At 34.8% G+C, this 22125-nt stretch overlaps 1 protein-coding gene across 11 annotated transcripts in view; it reads left to right on the top strand.

Annotated features, from left to right (window-relative positions):
* AGTPBP1 (ATP/GTP binding carboxypeptidase 1) overlaps window positions 1-22125 on the top strand; it is a 65616-nt gene that overhangs the window by 28902 nt on the left and 14589 nt on the right. For 7 of the 11 annotated variants that reach the window (XM_068667582.1, XM_068667581.1, XM_068667584.1 and 4 more), the window contains 13 exons: window positions 999-1096; window positions 1853-1969; window positions 2271-2977; window positions 6567-6650; window positions 6933-7019; window positions 7109-7257; window positions 8780-8867; window positions 9530-9674; window positions 11335-11488; window positions 12263-12443; window positions 13902-14031; window positions 14403-14534; window positions 16726-16902. In XM_068667582.1, the coding sequence (XP_068523683.1) occupies window positions 999-1096; window positions 1853-1969; window positions 2271-2977; window positions 6567-6650; window positions 6933-7019; window positions 7109-7257; window positions 8780-8867; window positions 9530-9674; window positions 11335-11488; window positions 12263-12443; window positions 13902-14031; window positions 14403-14534; window positions 16726-16902 (2249 nt within the window). Of the gene's footprint in view, window positions 1-998; window positions 1097-1852; window positions 1970-2270; window positions 2978-6566; window positions 6651-6932; window positions 7020-7108; window positions 7258-8779; window positions 8868-9529; window positions 9675-11334; window positions 11489-12262; window positions 12444-13901; window positions 14032-14402; window positions 14535-16725; window positions 16903-20431; window positions 20735-20794; window positions 22111-22125 lie in introns of those variants that run through there. The other 4 variants (XR_011091368.1, XR_011091367.1, XM_068667590.1 and 1 more) reach the window with 4 other exon arrangements.

The raw sequence follows: 22125 nt of genomic DNA, 5'->3' as shown, positions 1-22125 counted from the left end.
CGAGGAAGTTGTTCCAAAGTAAAGAGATGAAGTCAGGTGTTTTAATACTTTATTCAAAGCATTTTCTGAAACAAAATGTGATAGCTATGAAAAAAGACACACATCTCATCAGAGTTTATTTAGGACAGACCTAAACTGCAAGTGTTTAGAGGTTGCTTTACTTTCAGAGTAGAAAAGTGATTTACAACTGTGTTCTAAAATCCACAGAAGTAACATCTCTACTTAATATAGTGTTACATACACATAACACTTCTCTTGTAACTCCCTGTTCTGTTGAAGTAGGCTATTGATACTTTTTCTTTGTGTTTGAAATCTGTAAACAAAGAATTGGAAAACCCAGAGAAATAAGATACATATGATTTTTATTTTCTAAGAAAAACTTCATTACTAGAGATACAGAATGCTGGGGGTGATAAAACTCTGATTTTATTAAAACTATAATTTTGTAGAGTCAGTATTGTAAAAGCAATACATAAGAATACCTTATTAAATCAGTATAATTTCTGAAGTGTGATTCTGTAAACTTCTAAGTGAGCCTTTTATTGGCAGTTGGTAAATTTCCTGCAGGGTTTTGTGCTGAGCTCTGGTTTTGTGCTGAGCTCAAGTCATGCTGAGATGTTCTTGGCACCTCTATACTGTAAAGTATTTCTAAAGGCTGTGTGCTGTTTTGCATTGTTTTTTTGTTTTTGTTTGTTTGTTTTTTGAGATGCTTTTTTGTTTTTGTTTTGCTTTGTTTAAGCCAGAGGTCTTTGTTCTGTCTTAAACTGCATGGAAATTTAATATATTGAGTCTGCAGTATTGTGAAACAAACATTTTGTTTTTTAAATCTTGTAGTAATTAACATTTACGGGCTTTTACAGGACTTAAAACAAGTTGTTTTTTACATTTTTTTTAAAGTGTTAAGTAGAAAGAAAATAAACCCGGTACATACACTTTTTTGAGTATATATTTTACCTTAAGCGAATGATCAGCCTTACAAAACTTATTTTATATCGTAGTGGATGATGTCGTAGATGAAAGTGATGACAATGATGATGCTGAAACAGAATCAGAAATTGAAACTGAAGTTGAGGATGACAAGGACCAACATTTTAAGGTTGGTATGAGATAAAGCTAAAGGGCAAAAATCAGATACAGCAATTACTTGTTTATTTTTAAATTGCTTGAATTGTGTATACAGCCACGGATTTAAATATGAAAAGGGTGTTGAGTGGTGAAAAGGGTGATTGACTAGGTCAGTGTTTTCAGCAAGGTAACCTTGAAGTTCAGCCAATGGAAGAGATTGGATCTCCCATTGTTTTATTGCTTTTGGAAGGTTTTCTTCTGCTCTCCGTCTTCCATTCAGGACGTGAAGGGAAACTTAGTCAGAACAGCCTTATTCCGTATTTTTATGTTCCATGTATTCAGGAGTTGATTGAATCATCTGTCTGTGGACTGTAATGACAACTTATTCAAGGCATTCATGAGACCTGATGAAGGGAATATCGTCTTTCATCAAAGCAATTATTACTTTGTCACTGCAGTCAGATGAGATCTCTACACGTCAGGTTGAGATGGTTGGGTTATGCATAGATCTTATGTAAAGGGTAGTCTGATGTCTGTGCATAATACATTTCGATGAAAGCAAGAAAATTGTTTTATGTTTGTGATGTTTCTGTTGAAATGGAAGTGTTGAGATACTGATGAAATCAAAATGCTTTTAATAATGATGAAATGCGTGGTTCAGCTCATTTTAAAATAGTGGTATTTGACTTTTAAAGCATGTCTGCATCAGATATAAATGCTGATTATCATTATTTTAGAAGTTCATTAATTCTGGGTTGAAGATTAATTTGTTCTGGTGTTGTTTCAGAATGATGATATTGAGACTGATATTAATAAACTGAAGCCTAGACAGGAACTGGGACGACCTTTAGAAGAATTGAAAATGTATGAGAAATTTTTCCCAGAACTTTCAGAAAACTTTCAGGTAATGTATATGATTTCCAATGCAGTCCTCATCATGAAGAGTTGACTCTGAAGCACAGTTTGATGCTTTTGTTTTGAGTGGATAGCTACTCCAGAAAAAAAAAAAAAAAAGAGGGGACACAGTTTGCAGTTCTAGAGGTACACATAGAGTTGGTGTTTAGTGAGTTGTTTAGTTTAATATCGTGTGTTGGTTTAATATTGAGAGTAGAATGGTATGACTTGATAATTTTTTCTTGATAAACTACTTGTTTATTGTTTTTATGTTTTTTTTTTTTTTTTTTTTTTATATTTTATATTTTAAGGAATGTGACCTAGTCTCCAAGGAACCAAAGCCTTTTGTACCTGATGCAAATCTGGGTGGACCTATTGTTGTTCCTACAGCAGGAGAGGAGGTCTCTGCTGAAGCAAACCTCTCAGTTAAAGGAATTTCTTTGAAGGAGAGTAATTCTTTATTGACAGAAGAATGCAATAGGAGGCCAGCCTTTTTGGAACTACCAAAGAAAGATAGTATCAAAGACAGTAGTTTACTTCAGCAAAATGATCAAAGGAAGCTGCTTCCATCATGCCAGTGTCTCAGCCAAGAAATTGTCAAAGGCTTGGACAGAATCAGCTTGCAGAACAGTACAAAAAGTGATCAGTATTATGCAGGGTGTGTAATAAAGAAGGAAAACAAAGCTAGCCTTACCCCACTTGCATGTAGTAAAACTTGTGAACATGTTTCACCTTGTGGAGGTAGTCTTTTTGAAGGGTCATCTGTCCACCTGGGAAAACTCTGTTGCACTGGAGTGGATTCGGAGGAGGAGGATTCCAGATCTAGTTCATCAGGGGAACAAGTGGTGCTTGAAGTTTCTGATGTATCGCCAGTTCACGACTGTGATCTCTATATTGAAATGGTGAAAAACACAAAATCTATTCCTGAATATTCAGAAGTGGCCTATCCAGATTATTTTGGCCATATTCCACCTCCATTTAAAGAGCCTATTCTGGAAAGGCCTTACGGAGTGCAGAGGTGAGTTACTGTATGCCTTTTGTTCTTATTGTCTCCATTGAATAGTAATATTTTACATGCCTGTTAATCTTAGCCTATACAATTTTTACCTTGGCATCTAAAACTGCTTTAATTGAAAAACAATCTGAAGGTAAGTGAGTAGGCATTAATCAATGCGAAGCCCTAAATAAGAAGAGAATCGGAATCTTTGCAAATTCTCATTCAGTAATTCCAATTTCTAAATACTAATTTACTTTGTAGTCTTAATTTCTGTCCCTGTCATCCCCCCCATGTATATCTTTTGGTTTTTATTTAAAACAAACCAAACCAAAACCCAACAACATAAACAAAAAGCTCCACAATGCTTTAACACTTCATAAATCAGAAGAAAAAAGCTAGAGATGTGATGCTTTCTAACTTAACTGTTCAACTACAGAATATTTTACTTAAACAATGAGTTGCAGTGTATTTTATCTGTCAAAAAAATGAGAAGTCTGAGAGCTTGTGGACATAAGGGTGTATCAACAGTATTTCCTCTTGATGCTTTTTATTGTGTGCTTCTCTGTGTTGTCTGTAAATAAGTGCAAATTTGCACAAATAAGTACAAATTCTGGTGTACATGAATGGAATTCCTTCTGTTTGTATTAGAGGAACTGTAAAAGCACTGAAGGGACTAGGTGCTAGACTGCTCATGTGTTCAGCATTAGTATTTTTTCAGTTAAGATACCTGAATGTTCCCTTTAGGTTTCATCAAATATTAATAGTTGATAGTTGAAAGGTACTTCACTTTTTCACATTTCTGTGCTACCAAAGCTATCTTTCAGCAAAATGCAGTGGGGAAAAAATTAAAATAATACTTTTTAAGTATTTGGTTTTAATGTTTGCAATGTAACAGAACAACTGCTAAGGATGTAGTCTGTGTTAGATCTGCAAAATTACTCAGAATAAGCATGTCAACATAACAATTATTTGTTTGCTGAGATTTTCATTATTAAAAGATATTGAATGTCACTGGTAGTCATTTGCAGAGATAGTATGAAGAGCTGGCTCATGAGTAAAATTAAGCTACTGTAAAGACATAAGTTTTTGCAAGAAGTAGTGGTAGTAGATCTTGTCACTTGCTTAATTATTGTTTGAATGCTGTCAGTGTCATACCCATAAATTTAACCACTTTCATGAGATTGTTCATATTTACATTTAGTTATTGATTACGATGATAAAGAGATTAAGTGTCTTTAAAACTAGGCAGTAGAATTGAAATATTTCAGCTGATTCTCAGACCTGTCATAAAAAGGTGGTCTTTCTGATGAAATGAACAAATATTAAAACACTAATGGCATAATATATGTACTATTACTAGAAAGCTAACTAGTGTTAGAGAATGACCTTCCCTATATGCTTATTTTTAAGGTAGATTCAGTTTATCTGCAGATGTGTTGATTTCTGATGCAAGATTAAGAACTGCATTTTAAGAAAATCATGCAGATCTTCATGTAGGGTTTTGCAGTACTTAATCATTCTGAATTTTCCTGAGCAACATTGTATGTCGAATGAAGTCTCTAAAAACAAATAAAATTTGTCATTCCATTGCTCATTCTTCTTAGAAATAAAGCACCGTATTAAACTCTGCCTTTTGACAAATAAACCTACTTGTGAGGTTGTACATAAAGCAGATTTCTAAACTGTGAAGGTAATTCTAGATGATATTTGTTTTAGCTTCAAACTGCTTTATTTTTGTTGGGGTATACTATCTATGCTGGAAATACACTTCAGCTCATCTGTGAAACAAGTATGAAATTTCACCTTCCAATGCTAAGCTTGAATCAAAAATCTCATGTAATCTTTCTAAGATTCGCTGTTCTAAGAACTCAGTTTTCTGGGAAGGACTTGGTATTGTTATTGCAATGTAACAAATTTCTGAGAAAGGAACATGTTTGAAGAGGGCTTAATCTTTTTAGGAATTTTAAATTTGCAGAAAGGTGTTGAAAATGAGTTTGGTAGAGGACATGGGGAAGCTTTTAAGTCTTTTGTAAATTAGTGTCCAAATTCTTTTGGCATTCAGTGGGATTTATGTTCTCTTCACTGTTTGCAGGTAGTTACTGCTTGTCAGCTACGTCTTTTTTGGAAAACAATGTGTTGCCTTAATCCGTTGCCTTAATGCCATCTGATAATAACAGAAGTCTTCTTTATTTTTCTACTATTAAGAAAAGAAAAATATTACTTAATTCAATTCTCTGTGAATTAGGGATTCAATACTGACTTCTTTCTATTCCTTTTTTTTTAATTTTTTTTTTCTGTACACTTTAATATTTTCTAATCCTCTGTCTATTAGAAGTGATCATTAGGTAAATCAGGATCCACAAAAAATGGACTATAAACACAGAGTTTTGTGTCAACAGTATTTTTTGTGTTTTTTTTTTTTTTTTTTTTTTAATTATCTTAAAATAGATTCTCCTATCTCTCAATTTTTTTTTAGTACCTGAAAATACACTACAACTTTGCCTTTTAGTGTGCATCTTGAATACCATTTGTTTGTTCTTTTTGGTATTTTCAATATCTGCTATTTAGTAATGGATTTTACTCTGGCACAACTCTTGTGATAGTAGAAAGTATTATGATCCTTTGAAACTGAAGCACGCTGAGAGCTAATGATTTGTATAAGATCAAAAATCTGTAGTTCTGCCCTGAACTGAACTTGGTGAAATAGGTGGTGGTGAGTCAGCATTTTTACAGTTCTGTCAGTATGGTGGGCTTGTGACTTGCTTACTTTTCAGTTGCTCTTAATTTAATGAGGTCCTAAAGTTCTGTGTTTACCTTCTTTTCCTCATTTGTCAACAATATTTATCTTAATTAAATGGACAGTTTCCAGCCTGAACGTTCTTTACAACTCTGTTCCTGTATTCTTCACTGTTAATCAGCCTCCGTTTCTTCTTATTGCAGGTGCTGTGCAAGCTTTTCCACACAGCTCTGCCACTATATTTCATTCTTGAACTGCAAAACATACTTACTTTTCCAAACCAGGACCTAGATACTGCCAGTTGTGCAATGGTTTTATGATCTGGATAAGCATACACCTGGCATTTGGCTGACATCACCAAATTCATTCTTATTTGTTACCTAGTCGATAAATGAACGTAGATCTCCAGAGGTGAAAAGCTAGTGCACTAACACACTCACTGCACGACCTACTCTCTAAAACTCTTTAATTTTAGTTATGATAGGACTCAAGTGAGTTACTAATACTATGAAGTGCTGTCCTAGATTAAAGCATTAACATAAGTAATGTTTGAGTAATTCCTGCTACTACTATACATTATGAAATGGTACTTTTTTTTTTATTTACATAAGATAAAACCCAGTGGGTTGTGTGCATGAAAACTCAGTTCCCTCACATACAGATATTGAAATCAGTCAGCTGTGAATGCAGGTGTTTAAAATGAAGTGCACCTATAATTCGTGCACATAAGTGGGGATGAGGCTGAGGTCTCTTTGAAAATCTGTCCCCTGTCTTCATGTTAATGTTAGTTTTCTTTGTTGTATGAGGTAATTTCTCTTTTGTAATTGGAAACAGTATGCAACAATTTAAATGGTCATTCTTCTTTTATTTTAGGACAAAAATCTCACAAGATATTGAAAGACTAATTCATCAAAATGACATTATAGACAGAGTTGTATATGATCTTGATAATTCCAGGTAAGTTTTTACCCCACTGAAAACAATACTCAAATGATAGTCTAAGCCTATTCTCTTTCTCCATTATATGATCTGGAATTTTAAAAGCAGCAGCGTTATGATAGACTTCACTAAAAGTTTATTTTAATGTAATGTTGTTTCTGCTATTCAAGATATATTTGTGGAAATGTTCAAAATAATTTCTGAGTTAACAAATATGGGCTAAAATTAACCTAATGAGTTTGTTTCAGTCAAATCTGTTTTACTTATTGGCCCCTTTTTTTTTTTCTTTTGTACCCTTAGTTGGTCAGTGCCAGAGGAAGCAGATGTTTTGAAGTTTAATTCCAAGTTCGAATCTGGAAACCTACGCAAAGTTATTCAAATCAGAAAGTAAGATATTTCAGCTTTTCTTTTTACATGCAAGGCTTTTCATTTCTGATTTTTTAAAAAAAGATTAATTTGTTTTTGTTAATCTTCAGAAACGAGTACGATCTAATTCTGAACTCAGATATAAATAGCAATCATTATCATCAATGGTTTTACTTTGAAGTCAGTGGAATGAAAACAGGCATTGGTTACCGGTTTAACATCATCAACTGTGAAAAGTCAAACAGTCAGTTTAACTACGGTAAGATATATTTCCCATGCTTTGAGAAGAAATATGTAGAAAAAGTTCTGTACTAGACAACTAAGCTGCTTCCTTTCCTCTCCCCTCTTAAGCCTCCTGGGGACTGGCATAGTTGTGTTTTCTTACAGATCAGATTTTTAAAATAGCATTATTAGAGAATGTTTTGACAAGCTTCAGTAAAAAGAAAAAAAATAATCTTAAAACATTGGCTGTCAGTTCTTAAAATTTTGTGTTGTGAGTGAAGCCACGTTTCTGGATGAAGAATGTTACTGGTGGCTGCAGCTAAAATTTGTGTTAAGACTGTTGTGGGGATGACACCACCAAAGCCTGTTGACCTGCACAGGTGGAGGAGAATGGCAGCTAGTGTCTTTAATCCCTTTCTGAACAAAGGTGTATTTTCAGAAGTGAAAGTAGGTGGACACCTTCTCAGACAGCTTTGTTTTACTGATAGGAAGAGAGGTGCATTGTGTTTGAGAAGGAATCTGAAGTCTCCTCTGAACTTCTGTACTTTGTAAATGACCCCTGTAGTCTCTACCTATTACTGTTTCATGGCTGTGCCTCATCCAAAAATATTGGCTTACCTGATACACCTTTATTCTATTTGTCTGGAATTCAGGCATTCAGTGTAAAACCTTTTTCTTTTTTTTTTTTTTTTTTTTTTCTGATGGATATTCTAGAATTCTTCCTTTTGGTCATTTGAAGAGGAGAAAGAGAAAATCCCTTCTCCCACTCATCCTCAGACACTTGGGATAGAGTAACATCGTATTAGTCTTTGTCATAATTTATAAAACTTATAATTCACATTGGTAGAATCCAGGAATACCCAAGTAGTTTAACCAGGAGTAAAATGCTTTTAAATTCTGTTTTTACCAGTTACCTTAGATCTTCATTCATATGTTTCAAACACTTAGTAGTTACTTTTTTTTAAGTATATTGATCAAACCAGTCAATATATTTAACTAATTACCTAAGTAGCAAATACTGTTCAATTAAGATATATAATTTTCCATTCCAACTTGATATGAAGTATTCAACTTAACTATATTTTTCCAAAAACATAAACTGTTACTGTAAAAAAAAATACTGTTCTGAAACATCAGTTACTTTTACAGCTATCCATGTGAATGGATGATAGTCTTTTTCTTTTGTTTTTTTTTTTTTTTAAAAAAAACACTTTTTGAAGCCTTTTTATATAGATGAGTTGGATTGAGTAGAACCCTGGATTTTCATGGATGATTATTTGTGCTAACCACAGCTTTCACTTACACATTTTGTTTTCACTTTGTGTAGATCTGATTTTTTTAATTCGCTGTTTTCTGAAAACAAGGAGGAAGGACAGTCTTTTGTGACCTGATTGAAAAAGAATGTATAATATTCAGATATTTATACAAGTGTACTCTTTGATAGTAAATGAGCATAGCTAGTTTGGAGACTCACAGAAAAATGTTGATGTGGTCCATTACTTATAAGATTGTGACGTTTAAGGTTAAGCATTAAAATGAGATGCATTTTTTCCTTGAAGGCATGCAGCCCCTTATGTATTCTGTTCAGGAAGCATTAAATTCTCGACCATCATGGACTCGTGTTGGGACAGATATTTGTTACTATAAGTAAGTACACCTGTCAAGCGTACACCAAAGCTTTTACTGAAGATTAGTGTAAGTAGAATTTTTAAGGAAAAATGTTTGGTTCTAACTCTTAATAATTACATTTTAGTGGTTTGGTTTTGAACACATTTTTCTTCTTCAGCTGTAGAGAATGACACAAGTGACCAACATATAGGGTGCTTTTTTTTTTTTATTAGCACACAGCAAATGTAGTTCATCTTTCATTACATATTGCTGGAGAACCTTTTTATGGAATGTGCAAATACCTGTTTACTGAAATGTTAATAGTGATTTCCAGTAATATTGATGAGGTGGTGTTCGTATTTAGTCTGTTGTTTTCTATTTAATCATGCAATCATTGTAGAGCAATCGTAAAACACAGGATGAGAAGGTAACAGCATATCCTTGTGTTACCCTTCTGGTCAACAGTTGTTTACTTCCTTTTTTTGTTTGTTTGTGTACTCACATCTTCCTGATGTGCATGCATGTGTATCCCTACTGTGATGAAGTATCTTACAGATGGTGGGGAAGAGTGGATTTAACCTGGATGAACAGGGAAGAGAATACATCCCTAAAAATTTTCTTGCTCTTATAATGTGGTTCAGAAATAATCAACGATACTGAAAAGTATTCTAGTATGTCTATTCACTTCACTTTACTCTTAGGAATCATTTTTCAAGAAGTTCGATTGCTGCTGGGGGTCAGAAAGGAAAATCTTACTACACGATTACATTCACAGTGACTTTTCAACATAAAGATGATGTCTGCTACTTTGCTTACCATTATCCATATACATACTCAACTTTAAAGGTGAGAAGATTACAATCCATTACAAAGATCAATATTTACGCATTTAGAGAATGTGATACAGAAGCATTCGTGATTGATTTCTTTTTACTTCTTTCTGTGGAGTTCAAAACGCTGCTTGAAATTGAGGATTATAAAACATTAGTACTTAGAATGGTGATGTGTAGGTTGTTATAAAAAACAGTAACTGGAAAAATAAATGCTTCCTTTCAGGCTAAAAGTTTTTTCTGAGAATCACAATTCATAATTGTCTGGAAAACTACTAATTGAATTTTATTTATTTATTTATTTTGAGTCAAATGACTCATATCCTGATGATGTATGTATACCTTTTCATAACAGATCTATCCAAGTTACAATTACGTAAGATAATCAGGGACATTTTCAGGATAATGAATTATCTGAAAGGGGTATTGTAAAGTACCAAGCAAAACTTGGTTGGAATTTCAAGTGGTTGTTTTTGTCATAGTATTAAAAATACGCTTGGGGATTCAGTGGCTAGTATGAAACTGCATTGAGCAAAGCTTTTTACAAAGGAGTCTTCTCTCCCTGATGGCAGTATATAAGCAGCTGCTGCCTCCAACAGCTTTGAGGCTTGGGGTTTCTGCCTAACCAGGTGCTGGAGCCCAGCTGAGGGACTCAGAGGTCTCTGTCCCAGGTTGATGGATGTGGCTGCTGCTTCCCTGTTTGCAGGTTCAGTCGGTAGTAGCAGTAACCTAGATAGAGACAGACTGACACCCACCTCCCCACCTCCCAGTGTCACAGCTACACAGACTGGCACAGACAAGGTGCTGCCTTCAAAAGCCCTCATTTAACATTTCCAATACTTACTTTAAACCTAGTTTCAAGTCTCTTTCCTTCTCTCCAGCTGGTAAAGACTGCTGATCCTAGTGAGAGCATCCCCCTCCCCTGGATTCACAAGCATGCACACATCGTGGGGTGCTGCTATGGCCCATCTGTGCATGCAATCCCCTGCCTGATCCTCACCCCTCTTACCTGCTGTAGAGGCCTTCTGCTTGCAGGCTAGTCCAGATGGATGCTTACTGGCACATGGGTGCACACGCTCATCTGGCAGGCACTCTGCCTCGTGGTCCCTCCCAAAGACCAGCATGACTGTCTGCTTGGTAACCCTGCCTGGACCTGGGTCCTCAAACTCGCTGGCTAGTCCAACTAGCTTTCTCCAAAGTTTTGCCCGTATTTTTCCAGGCCCATCAGCCTAATGCCTGGAGACATTTGATCTTAGCCATTGTTTCTATTATATCTTGTTTACCAGCTTTGTCTCTCTTTTGTTCCTGTTTATTGCTTTCCCCCTTTACTTGTTATCTTCTGCACTGAAAAGGTCCCTGATCAGGTAACCTTAGTGAATCACAGGTGCTCACTTTCCACGTACCCTTATGGTTTCATTTGGTAGAAAAGGAAGAAATCTACTCTTTGTTCCTTCATTTGCCTCAAAGCAGTTGTAACAGCAGGCTATATAAAGAAAAGCACTCAGTTTGTTAGAAATACAGAGAATGGTATTTAATGGTCAAAATTACCATGGAAGCTTTAATACTGTTTAGAATGACAAAAAGAAAGAGGGGTTAAACAGGACACGTGGAATAAGCTGTCATAAATGATTGCAAAACATTTGATATGTATTTTTTTCATTATTTTGGGGATGAAGATGCATCTTCAGAAGTTGGAATCTATGCACAACCCTCAACAGATATATTTTCGACAAGATGTTCTCTGTGAGACCCTGGCTGGCAACAGTTGTCCCTTAGTCACTATTACAGCCATGCCAGAGTCAAATTACTATGAACATATCTGTCAGTTTAGTAAGTATGATTTTTTCTTTCTCATCAACTGAAAAGAATGGAAAAACATCTCTTTATGAAAAAAAATAGTATTAACCACTGTGCATTGTAAAAGTAGCAATGTAAATAGAGTAAGATTAATGAATCTCATTAGATGAGAAGGTTGTTCATATTCAGGATTTGTTTTGTATTTAAAAATACTTGTGGTAGTCAAGGATATTTATAAGTTACTTTTTTTTCTTTCAAATATTAAGTAAGTTGCTAGATATTTTTGCATGTAGCATTTTGCAGACAACACACCTTGGAAAGGGGTACCTGAGTTCCGAGTTCCTTTTTTGTCTCCAAAAGTTCAGCATATTTGCTTGTCAAAAAAAAATCTTTCCCAGAGCTAAAGATAGAGTCATGTGTAAGCTACTGTGATTTGAACTGCACTTTGGTCATAACAGCATTCTATTTTATTCTTCCCTGCCACCAGTTTTGTCTATTGCAAAAAAAAAAAACAAAAAACCATCAAACTTGTCAGATCATAATCACCAGCTCAAGCTGGTTATGCTTATGTGTCTTGGATTGAATTTAAAGCTCAATTGTGAGAATTCTGTAATTAGCAGTCCTTGTAACAATATTCTGGCAAGCTGTATCAAGAATTCCCCATTTATGTGAATATACTGAAAAATAACTCCCAAATAATCTATTGTGGTTTGTAATAAGTGAGGCTGTCTTTTCCTCTCTTCAATTAACAGACTGCTTAATTAGCTTGAGTCTTATTTTGCAACTTTTGTGCATGCTTCTTTTTAGGGAATCGTCCTTATATTTTTCTATCTGCTCGTGTACATCCTGGAGAGACTAATGCAAGCTGGGTTATGAAGGGAACACTGGAATATCTTATGAGCAATAACCCAAATGCCCAAAGTTTACGAGAATCTTATATTTTCAAAATTATTCCCATGCTCAATCCGGATGGTGTCATCAATGGAAAGTAAGCATAAGTTTACTTACATATATTTGACCTATAATACAAAGTCTTTGAATCTGTTATTAAAAAAAAATAATAAATCTAAACTAATCCCAAAACATAAACATATTTAACAAAAGAAGTATTTAGTATGAAGAAAATTACTTAGGAAATTACTAGACCTTAGTTCTCAATTTTTTGGCTTTCCAAGGTAGGTGCAGTTGTTTCAGGAATTCAAACTTTATAAATATATATTCATTTTTTATGGTTGATTTGATGTCATTTTAATTGTCTCTCTGAACTACTAGAAAATACTACTGTTCGCAGTCTTGGATAGGTATAGAATGGTATATGATACCACAGCTGCTTCTAGAAAAAGTAAGAGAAGTTCATATTTATCATGAATAGTAAGTTCTTATATCTGATACAGCTTTTTATATAGTTCTTCCTTCTTTTTTTTTTCCTGTGGTTTTTAGAAGGATGTTATGGAAGTGGCTGTGTTATCAGGTGTTATTAAAGGGGAGAACTGTATTAGGTCAGTAAGAGAGTATCCTGAATTTATGATAGCTTAATGGCAATACTTTCATTTACTACTACTTTTCTTACTAAATCCAAGGAATATTTCAGAATTCTTTGACACTGCAATCAATAAGTATTCAGCAGGTTACAGGGAGTTCTCATAAAATGGAAATTCCAGTATGGTGAATCTGTACTTCTTTCTTACCTAGTTATGAGTAGTATTTTAGAAGTTTTTCCTAAAAAACAGCAATAAAACAAACACATTCAAACCAATGATAGATTTGAGTAGAACCCTCTCTTTATATACATAAAAATACATATGACCTGAAAACCTGGAATTAAATCATTCAAACTATAAGTGAAAGTTTAACACAATTTAAGACAGTTAACAAATCTGTCCAATCAGACAATTAAAAAAGAAATGTATTGAAAATGAGTGTACAAATGTGAATTTCTGCAACCTAAACAGTTCTTGCTGAAAGTTTGCTGAATACAGAGATGATTTTTGTTTCTTTATTTTCCTAATAGCTGGCTGTCTCCTGATGACTTCACGTTGAAATCTTAGATTTCTGGTTGACATTAGTATTTGTTACAGAAGTCAACACACCAAAACTGTAAAGATACCATATGTTTGAAGTTACTGATTTTGAATTAGCATTTAAATAAAATCACAAGCTTTCAGTTTCAACAGCACATATGCAAGATTACAATTAAATTAATATGAGAAGCCACTTCTGATTTATTTTTATGTTTTCTGTAACATGGCTTAAAAATAAAAGCTCAAATATTTCTATACATTTCTATTAATCACAGTGTTATAAAACTGAAGTTTATTTCTTACCAAGCTGTTCCAAAGAAGCAGTGGTAACGACTAAAACTTGAGGTTAGGGGGGAAGCTTATTTAAAAGTATTCAGCTAATACAAACATATTATCATGTGTTTTTCCTTCTTCCCCTGCAATAGCCACCGTTGCTCTTTAAGTGGAGAAGACTTAAACAGACAGTGGCAAAATCCAAATCCAGATCTGCATCCCACCATTTACCATGCTAAAGGCTTACTGCAATATTTGGCTGCTATTAAACGTTTACCACTGGTGAGTATGTCTGTATAAACAATTCTGAAGCTGTTAACTTAGACAATTCTTAAGCTGAAACTTAGCTGTTCTATAAAAAAACATTTACATAAGGTCTTACAACGTATCACACTTAAAAATTTGACTTGGTGAAATGAGCTTTTGCAGATTTCTAAGTCCGAATTTGTTTTTATTGTTAGGGTGGAGGGTTAAATCCTTCCATAGAAGAATCCTGCCTTTTCTTCATAATGCAAAAGTTTATCATATAGAGAGTTTCATTTGATATTTTTTTGGAACTTTCAACAGTGAAAATATAAATGCAATAGAAGGATAAATGAAGATTTTTAAAATTTATGTGCCTTGGCTTTATTTTGGTATATGGTTAATTGTAGGTTTACTGCGATTATCATGGCCACTCACGTAAAAAGAATGTATTTATGTATGGCTGCAGCATCAAAGAGACAATGTGGCACACAAATGTTAATGCTGCCTCTTGTGACCTCATGGAAGACCCTGGTTATAGGGTAAGTTTGACATTCATACCTTTTTCACTTGGCATGCATTTGGAATATGCCTTTCAAATAACTTCCTAGTCTTATTCTGTGCACACAGTGACTTCATAGCATAACCAGACTTATTTGGAATGATCGCTTTTAGTTCATCTGTGTATATCAAAATATTTTGATAGCTTTAAACATCATTTGTATGCTAATACAGCTTGAGAATTTACTGTTAGCAGAGCGCTTAATTTTTTTCAAATAGCATTGTGTGCTTTTTCTGTTCAACACCTTGTAGCAAATATATAGAAAATATACTTCTGTGCATTTATAATTAGTCAATGGAAAAAAAATCATTTGAGTGTGGGAAATAATAGAATTGGGTCAAGAAAATAAGCAAAAATAGCAAAATTACCCTGAGAAATACTCATATATATGGAAAAAAGCAAAGTTCCTGTTTTAAAAACATGTAGTTATGAGGCATTTACCCCTAATACACAATTAATTTACATGAGCAACATCCACTGTATTATATAACCTTTTAAAAATTCCTAAAATAAAATTCAAAGAATTATGTGATAATTTATTCTGTGTAGCTCCACTGCCGCCATGTGGCAATTAGAAATATGTGCAACCTAAAATATCCAAACAGCTTGTGTTTTCTAAGGAGATGCAAACTGGGAAGGACTTGTGGGTGATGTGATGGTTGGAAGCAGTCTTGATCACAACAATTATGAAATGATAGGGTTTTTGATCTTCGGTAAAGTAAGGAAGGTCATTAGCAGAACTGCTGCCTTGGATTTCCAGAAGGCAGCATTTTGTCTATTTAGAAACCTGTCTTGGGAGTGGTTCTGAAAGGCAAAGGAGGCCAGGAAGGCAGGACCTTTTTCTTTAAAGATCAGCCTGGCTTCTTCAGGAACTCAGCAAGGAAAAGAGTTCATGAACTCTGGAAGGAGTGGACGACTATAGAGCTTGTTGCCTAATTGTGCAGGGAGAAAATTGGAAGGGCCAAAGTCCAACTGGAACTCAATTTGTATAGTGCAGCAAAAGACAATAAAAAGTGCTTTTATAAATACAAGAACATTGAAAGGAAGATTAGGAGAATCTCCGTCCTTTATTGGATGGAGATTTCAGTAATTTACCAGCAGTCTTAGCTAACCATGATGGATGCAGTTGACTGGAAATTAGCAAATGTGACTAACCTACAAGAAGGGCAGTTTTTGGTCCCTTGCTATATGAAAGATGTTGAGGTGCTGGAGTGCATATAGAGTAGAACAACAAAGCTGGTGAAGGATCTAGAAAACAAGACATATGAGGAGTGACTGAGAGCACATGAGTTTTATAGTTTGGAGAAAAGAAGGCTGAGGGGAGACCTCAGCTCTCTCTACAACTACCTGAAAGGTAGTGAAAGGTTGTAACAAGCAGCATGTCAGTTCTTTTCTCAGGTGAGGAATGATAATCCTGTCATGGAAATGGTCTCAAGTTGCTCCAAGGGAGGTTTAGATTAGATATTAGGAAGAATTTCTTCACAGAGAGGGTAGCAAAGATTGGAACAGGTTGTCCAGGAAAGTGGTAGAGTCCACCATCCCTGGAGCGTTTAAGAGGCATGTGGACCTGGCACCAAAGGACATGATGGGACCTGGAAGGTCAGGCCATCTCGAAGGTCTTTTCCAACCTAGATGATTCTATGATTTTCCATAGCTATAATGTGAACAGCTTGAACTTTGATTCATAATCTCGAGGTTAAGTGTGTGCTTAGTGCTTTGCAGAATATGGATGAATTTTATGTATTAATAAAATTGTGTCTGTTAGGTCTGCAGGTTGGATTGTTGGAACAGTTCAATATCTGAATTATGCTTCCTTAACTATAAGGGTTGTGTAGGACACTTAATTTAAGCAAAGTTATCTGGGTGAATTAGAAGGAGATAGCGATCACCTGGAGAATTCCTCATTCCTATACACTTGACTAATACTTCATTTTAGGAACTGCATCTGAAAAATAGGATTTAAACAAGTAGGACGTTACGAACCTGTTGTCATTTGAGCCTCCTGGGCTTAAATAAGTCCAGCTGGCAAAGTCTTTTTAATTATTACTCTGATATTAATTTAAACTACAGACAGATTTTCTGATGACAGTTTGTGATTTAATGTTTTCCCTTCCCTTCCCTTTGTAAGTGGAATAAAGAATCACCGTCTCTTTCGGATTATTGTCTTGCAGACACTCCCTAAGATCCTGAGTCAAACTGCACCAGCATTCTGTATGGGCAGCTGCAGCTTTGTAGTGGAAAAGTCCAAGGAGTCAACAGCACGAGTTGTTGTCTGGAGAGAGATTGGAGTACAGAGGAGCTACACCATGGAAAGCACATTATGTGGATGTGACCAGGGTAAATACAAGGTAAGAAAGTGTATCAGTTAAAACTGCTCTTGCTTTATAATTTCTACCATTTGCATTGGTATCCTGGTCTATAACCCCACTTGCTTGCTTGCTTACCTTAGACTTCTAAAACTGCTCTAAGATCTCTGTACTGTAAAGTTGGTGAAATGACATTATTTGCAATATTACAAGTTGCATAACAGTCTTTGTCTGTCACTTAAAACACATCATTGTATGCTATGCTTATGGGCTGTTTTAACAAGCTTACTGTTAATTATTGCTTATAGCACAAATGAATGCATGTAATTAAAAAATTCAGAGAACTATTCTTTCCAGTAGATTATTCAGATTGGGTGGTAATAAATGCCAATACTAGAATAAAAAAAATCCTTCACATGTGGCAGTTTTAGACTTCGCCATGACAGTTCTTGGTTCTTCAGAAAGTATTTAGTACAGAATTTTTGTAGATCGAGAAATAAACTTAGGAAGCGAAACACTTTCATATTGTCTTAACAACACTATTAAGTGTGTATCTTTAGGTAAACTCATCATAGCTGTTTCATTTCTAGACTTAAAGCTTTTTTTCAAGTTGTGTCCTTCAAACCATTAATAGGGATGGATTTTTTAAAACAAAAAGTGACCCCCCTCACTAGTAGAAAACTTACATCATAAGGAAAAACCTTTGTAGGAAGAAAAGGAAAAAAAAGTAAAAATCCTAACATCAGATCTTCAGCTTCCATCACTGGGTTAATTGTGGCTAAAAGTTGAAGAAAGTTTGTAAAGTGAACGTTCAGAGAAGTCACATCTTCCTCTGCTTCAAAACGGAGTTTAGAAGGCTAAACTCTTTTCTCCTCAAGAAAATGTGACCAGAAGCCTCAGATAAGGTGCTTGACAAAATGAGAACCAGAAGGCTGGGACAAAGAAGGAGGAGGAGAAAAAAGGGTGTAATGAGGTATACTTACCCATGCTTATCTTTTCAGACAGCAGGAAGATATTTTAGCAGGAATTTTAGTAGGTTTGTAACTACTGAATGAATGCATTAATTTTGTCAATTAACAACAAGCATTCCTGTTATTGTCAGAATATTCCATTACAATTTTCTTTGTTCCTCAGATGTTGACATAATGGGGTTTTAAAAAATAACCTATCCAGCTAGTTTGAAACTTCCAGAATATTCTCATAAACATCAACATTCATGGCCTTCACAGTGCTCCTACAGAAAGTGCTTATTGAAAGGTGAATAGAGATGTTTTGTGGACAAACTTTTGAGATGCTTACATTGCAAAGTCCTTCAGTGAGGGAGGAAGAAATGGCTGAATTGTGGAAAAATCAGTTACTCTAAAGGGAAAAGCATTCTCCTACATGCTATAAACAAGTTAATGAGATTGAATTGCTGTTCTGTCACTTATTTTGTTTGGAATGAAACAGTTCATGAGGTCTTAGTCATTCTTTGTCATACAGGAAGAACCTTCATTGTTTCTTCACTATGATAATGCTCAGGTTAATTAATGAAATTTGTCTCAAAGGCCAAAGTTACTAGACAGAAAAAGGAAAGAGCAACATTTCTGCAAGGAGACTGTCAAAGAGAGAAGAGACTGGGCCTTTTTTCTATGGAGGAAGTGAAGCCAGCAACTCCATGAATGGACTTGTGATATAAATTTGTTTTCATATTTCATATGTTATTTCAAAACACAAAACTGAGTTAAGCTGTTGAAATTCTCTTCTCTCCTGCTTGCCGCCCCAAAAGACATGACAGTTCAGATCTGAGGGACTGTGTGCTGTTTAAAGGTCTGAAGCACTTTTCTACTCTCCTGGCTTACTGTCATCACTGAATTTTGTCAAAGCACAAAGAAGATTACTAAAAAATTTTGTTCTTTTTGAAAGAAATTATGACTCTCTGAAAAAGTTGGACATCACTTCTTATTACTTTTAATTTTGCTCGGACAGTGGTGATGCTAGACTGCGTACAGACAGGAAGGAAGTTGTTTAACTGAAGTTTGCAATTAGGATTGCTGGGCCAGTTATCTCTGGAAGCAAACTCACTTGAACTGCTTGTGTGTTGTTTTTGTAACACATTGAAAATCAGTGCTGCAAATACGGTTTATCAATCTGTGATTCAAGATACGAAAACCAAAAAGATGAGGTGAAAAGTTGCTCAGTAATCTATGAAGGATAGTTAAGATTCCAGATAAAACAAAAATTTTGTTACTAAACCTAAATGTTGAACAGTAATTTAACTAGGAAATCTGTTCCTTTCCTGCTCAGAGATTAATGAGTTTGGTAGTATGACTTAATTTTTAAGTTAATTGAGAAGGCTTTGTTGCTTGGAAATTTTACAATGCACAGAAAAGAAGACTTCAAGAGTCTAAAACAAGGATTTGGTCAACAAACAAAGTTACCATGATCATTCCATCTCTACACTTCGAATTCACAAAAATGATCACATCTTTGTAACCCCTACTTTCTCCAAATCTTAGTACAACTTTTCTATTTAAATACATATTACAGGAAGATTTGTCTCAACTTAAGGTGGCAGCCTGTTGCACCTTCTGTCACACGTCTTTGTTTTCGGGTAGGAGAGTCCATTGCTGAGAAGAAATATGAAGCCATTTACATGCCATACTTAGTAAGGAAGACACCAATCAGCTGTAAAAAATATTACTGCCTGCTGTATAGGATAATGATTGTGTAAAATATAAAGGAAAAAGGAAAAAAATTCAGAATTTCAAACAGCCAAAATTCCAAGCATCTTTTTTTTTTTTTTTTTTTTTTAAAGCTACCTTGAGATGGCTAAACTTGTGCTTAACAGCAATGTTTGTAACATATAAGAAACTTAATTGGGCCACAGTTGAAGGTATTAGAGTAATAGTTGAAGGTATTTGGAAGATCAAGAAATGGAGTACATTCAAAGCTTCAGCAAAAGTGAACTTCATCTCAGTTCTTCAGTGCAATTACAATGTCTTGAAGCAGACTTTGGGTCCCTTGTTTCATGGAGTGTAAGAGAATTTTCTGATGGATCATTAAGAGTGGATTAAGAAGTTTTATATTTGACAAGTATGTGTTACTGCATTCTCTGCTGATCAAAGAAAAGATAAAAGCAAACCTAGACTTTAGCTTAGGCTTTTACTTCAAGCCTATAGACTCTTCAGTATAGCATGTTCAGAGTCTTGCTTGGTTCACAGTTACCCATCTCCTATTTGATCCATTTAGATTTCTCTTTAGTTATGTACTGTTTCTGCTGTGCTGAAAATAGCAGCCATGGAATATGCACACGCTATTTATCTTTCTAACAATTGTCTTTGCACTTTATTTCATACTATACTCTTGTCAACTTAAACAGCCACTCCTCTGATACTCCCTGTAAGGAGTCTGCCAACTAACTGTATCTTCTTCAGCAACAGATGTAGACAATGATCGGAAAAGTTTCTGAACATCCAGTTGTGCACCTTAGTAATCTTTGTAACAGTGAGATTACTGTTACACTTCTCCTTCCTCTTCTGCATACTTGTTGCCTCTTGTCCTTAATGTTATTTTAATCTTTTTGGGGCAGGGACTGTGTCTTCCTGTGATTAGCGTAGTGGAGCCCCAGCTATGATTGGGGTCTTCGAATGTTACAGATGTGCAAACAGATAACAAAACAAAAACAAAAATTTGGCCTCTGTGGATAAGGTACTGCACTGGGAGTGAGGAGAACTGATTTCTGTTCCCAGCGGGGTCAGTGACATGCTGTGAGACACTGTGCAAATCGCTTCAGCCCTCTCTGCCTCCATTTCTCCATCAATAAAATGAGGATTATTCTTCCTTTATTAATAAAGTGCTTTGAAACCTACAGCACAAAAGCACTATAAAAGAGGTAAGTAGTATTATTATTAACAATAATACTTAGTATCCAATTCTTGTTCACTGATAACAGGTTTCTGTGCCATTTGACAGGAGGATGACACTTTTATAGAATAGTAGGTATTGCTTTAGTTTTCTTGTTACTAAAAGGCACCTTGTTTATGAAGACTACTGATGAAAAGAGAAACTGCAAGAAAAATAAATTCAAGCTTTCCATTTAAGTTTGCATACAGTCAAAACAGAAGTATGCGAAGTATGTGCAAACAGCAATACAATTCTTCTGAGCCTTGCATTTTAAAGTACAGCATCAGTGTGGCAACATATAAAGCTTGTGCTCTAGCTTTTAGGTTAAAAAAAAAAAAAGGATTCTCTGTTCTTTTTGCTTCATACATTTTCCTCCTGGGTGAGAGCTTGCCACTGTTTCCTGGTTCGTCTGCTTTCCTGCTTGTTTTGTCAAAGCTTCTTTTTAACTACCCATTTCTTTAAGAGGCTTAGAAGAAACAAACTAAACTCTTCCTTATATTCTCCTGAGAATAAGAAGTTGCAGAGGGAATATTGAGTTAGGTTGTGACACTGAATATGTTATTGTATATATAGTTCAGTAATGGCCAATTCTGTAATTTTTGAGGATGACTCTGTAATACTGTTCTCTTTTTGTAAAAGAGTTGAGGTCAGAGGTTCTGTCCTTACATAAAGCATTGCTCACTAAGTCTATAATCTGATGGGACATGTCACATGTGGTCTTGGAGAATAACATAAATTCTACCTCTTCACAGAAGAAAATATCTTATTCAAGTTAGAAAACTGTGGCTTTTGGTATTTCAATTCTATGTTTGTCTTTTTTTTTTAATAAATGTGTGAATAAATGCTTTCAGAATTAACATGTAACCTCTAACTCATAGGAGGGGAAGAGATACTTGTTTATGTTAAGGAGTAACATTATTTTAAATTCTCATTTATGTGTTAGAATATATCAATGAAGTTGATCATGGTCGAAGTGTGAATTTACTCATTTTGAAAGGACTTTTGTTTGAAAAATCTTGTATTTGAGATACTCTTATTTGAAATTAATTTTTTTAATTTTATCTCAACTTTTATAAATAATTTAGACTTACAAACTTGGACATAGTATCTAATCTCTCTCTTCCAACGTAAATGGGTAAAAGTTCTTCTAATATTGATGTGCTAGTCGTGTTAAATAGGAAGCTCTGAAGAAATGCAGAAGTGTCCAGAAATGTCTGTTTCCCCTTAGAAGACTCAAGTTGTTATTGTCTGTTTTGTTTTGTTCCTGATACTTGTGCTAAGCATTTACTCTGCAGTTCTTAAATGTGTTGTAAATAATAATTGTGCAGTATGTGTGGGTTTATCTGCATGTACCTATTTTATATTTTTTAAATCTTATTT

This window comes from Anas acuta, chromosome Z (genome assembly GCF_963932015.1).
Source record: "Anas acuta chromosome Z, bAnaAcu1.1, whole genome shotgun sequence".
NCBI lineage: Eukaryota > Metazoa > Chordata > Aves > Anseriformes > Anatidae > Anas > Anas acuta.
The sequence above is the reverse complement of the archived record's forward strand: the minus strand, read 5'-3'. Positions and strand labels throughout refer to the sequence as shown.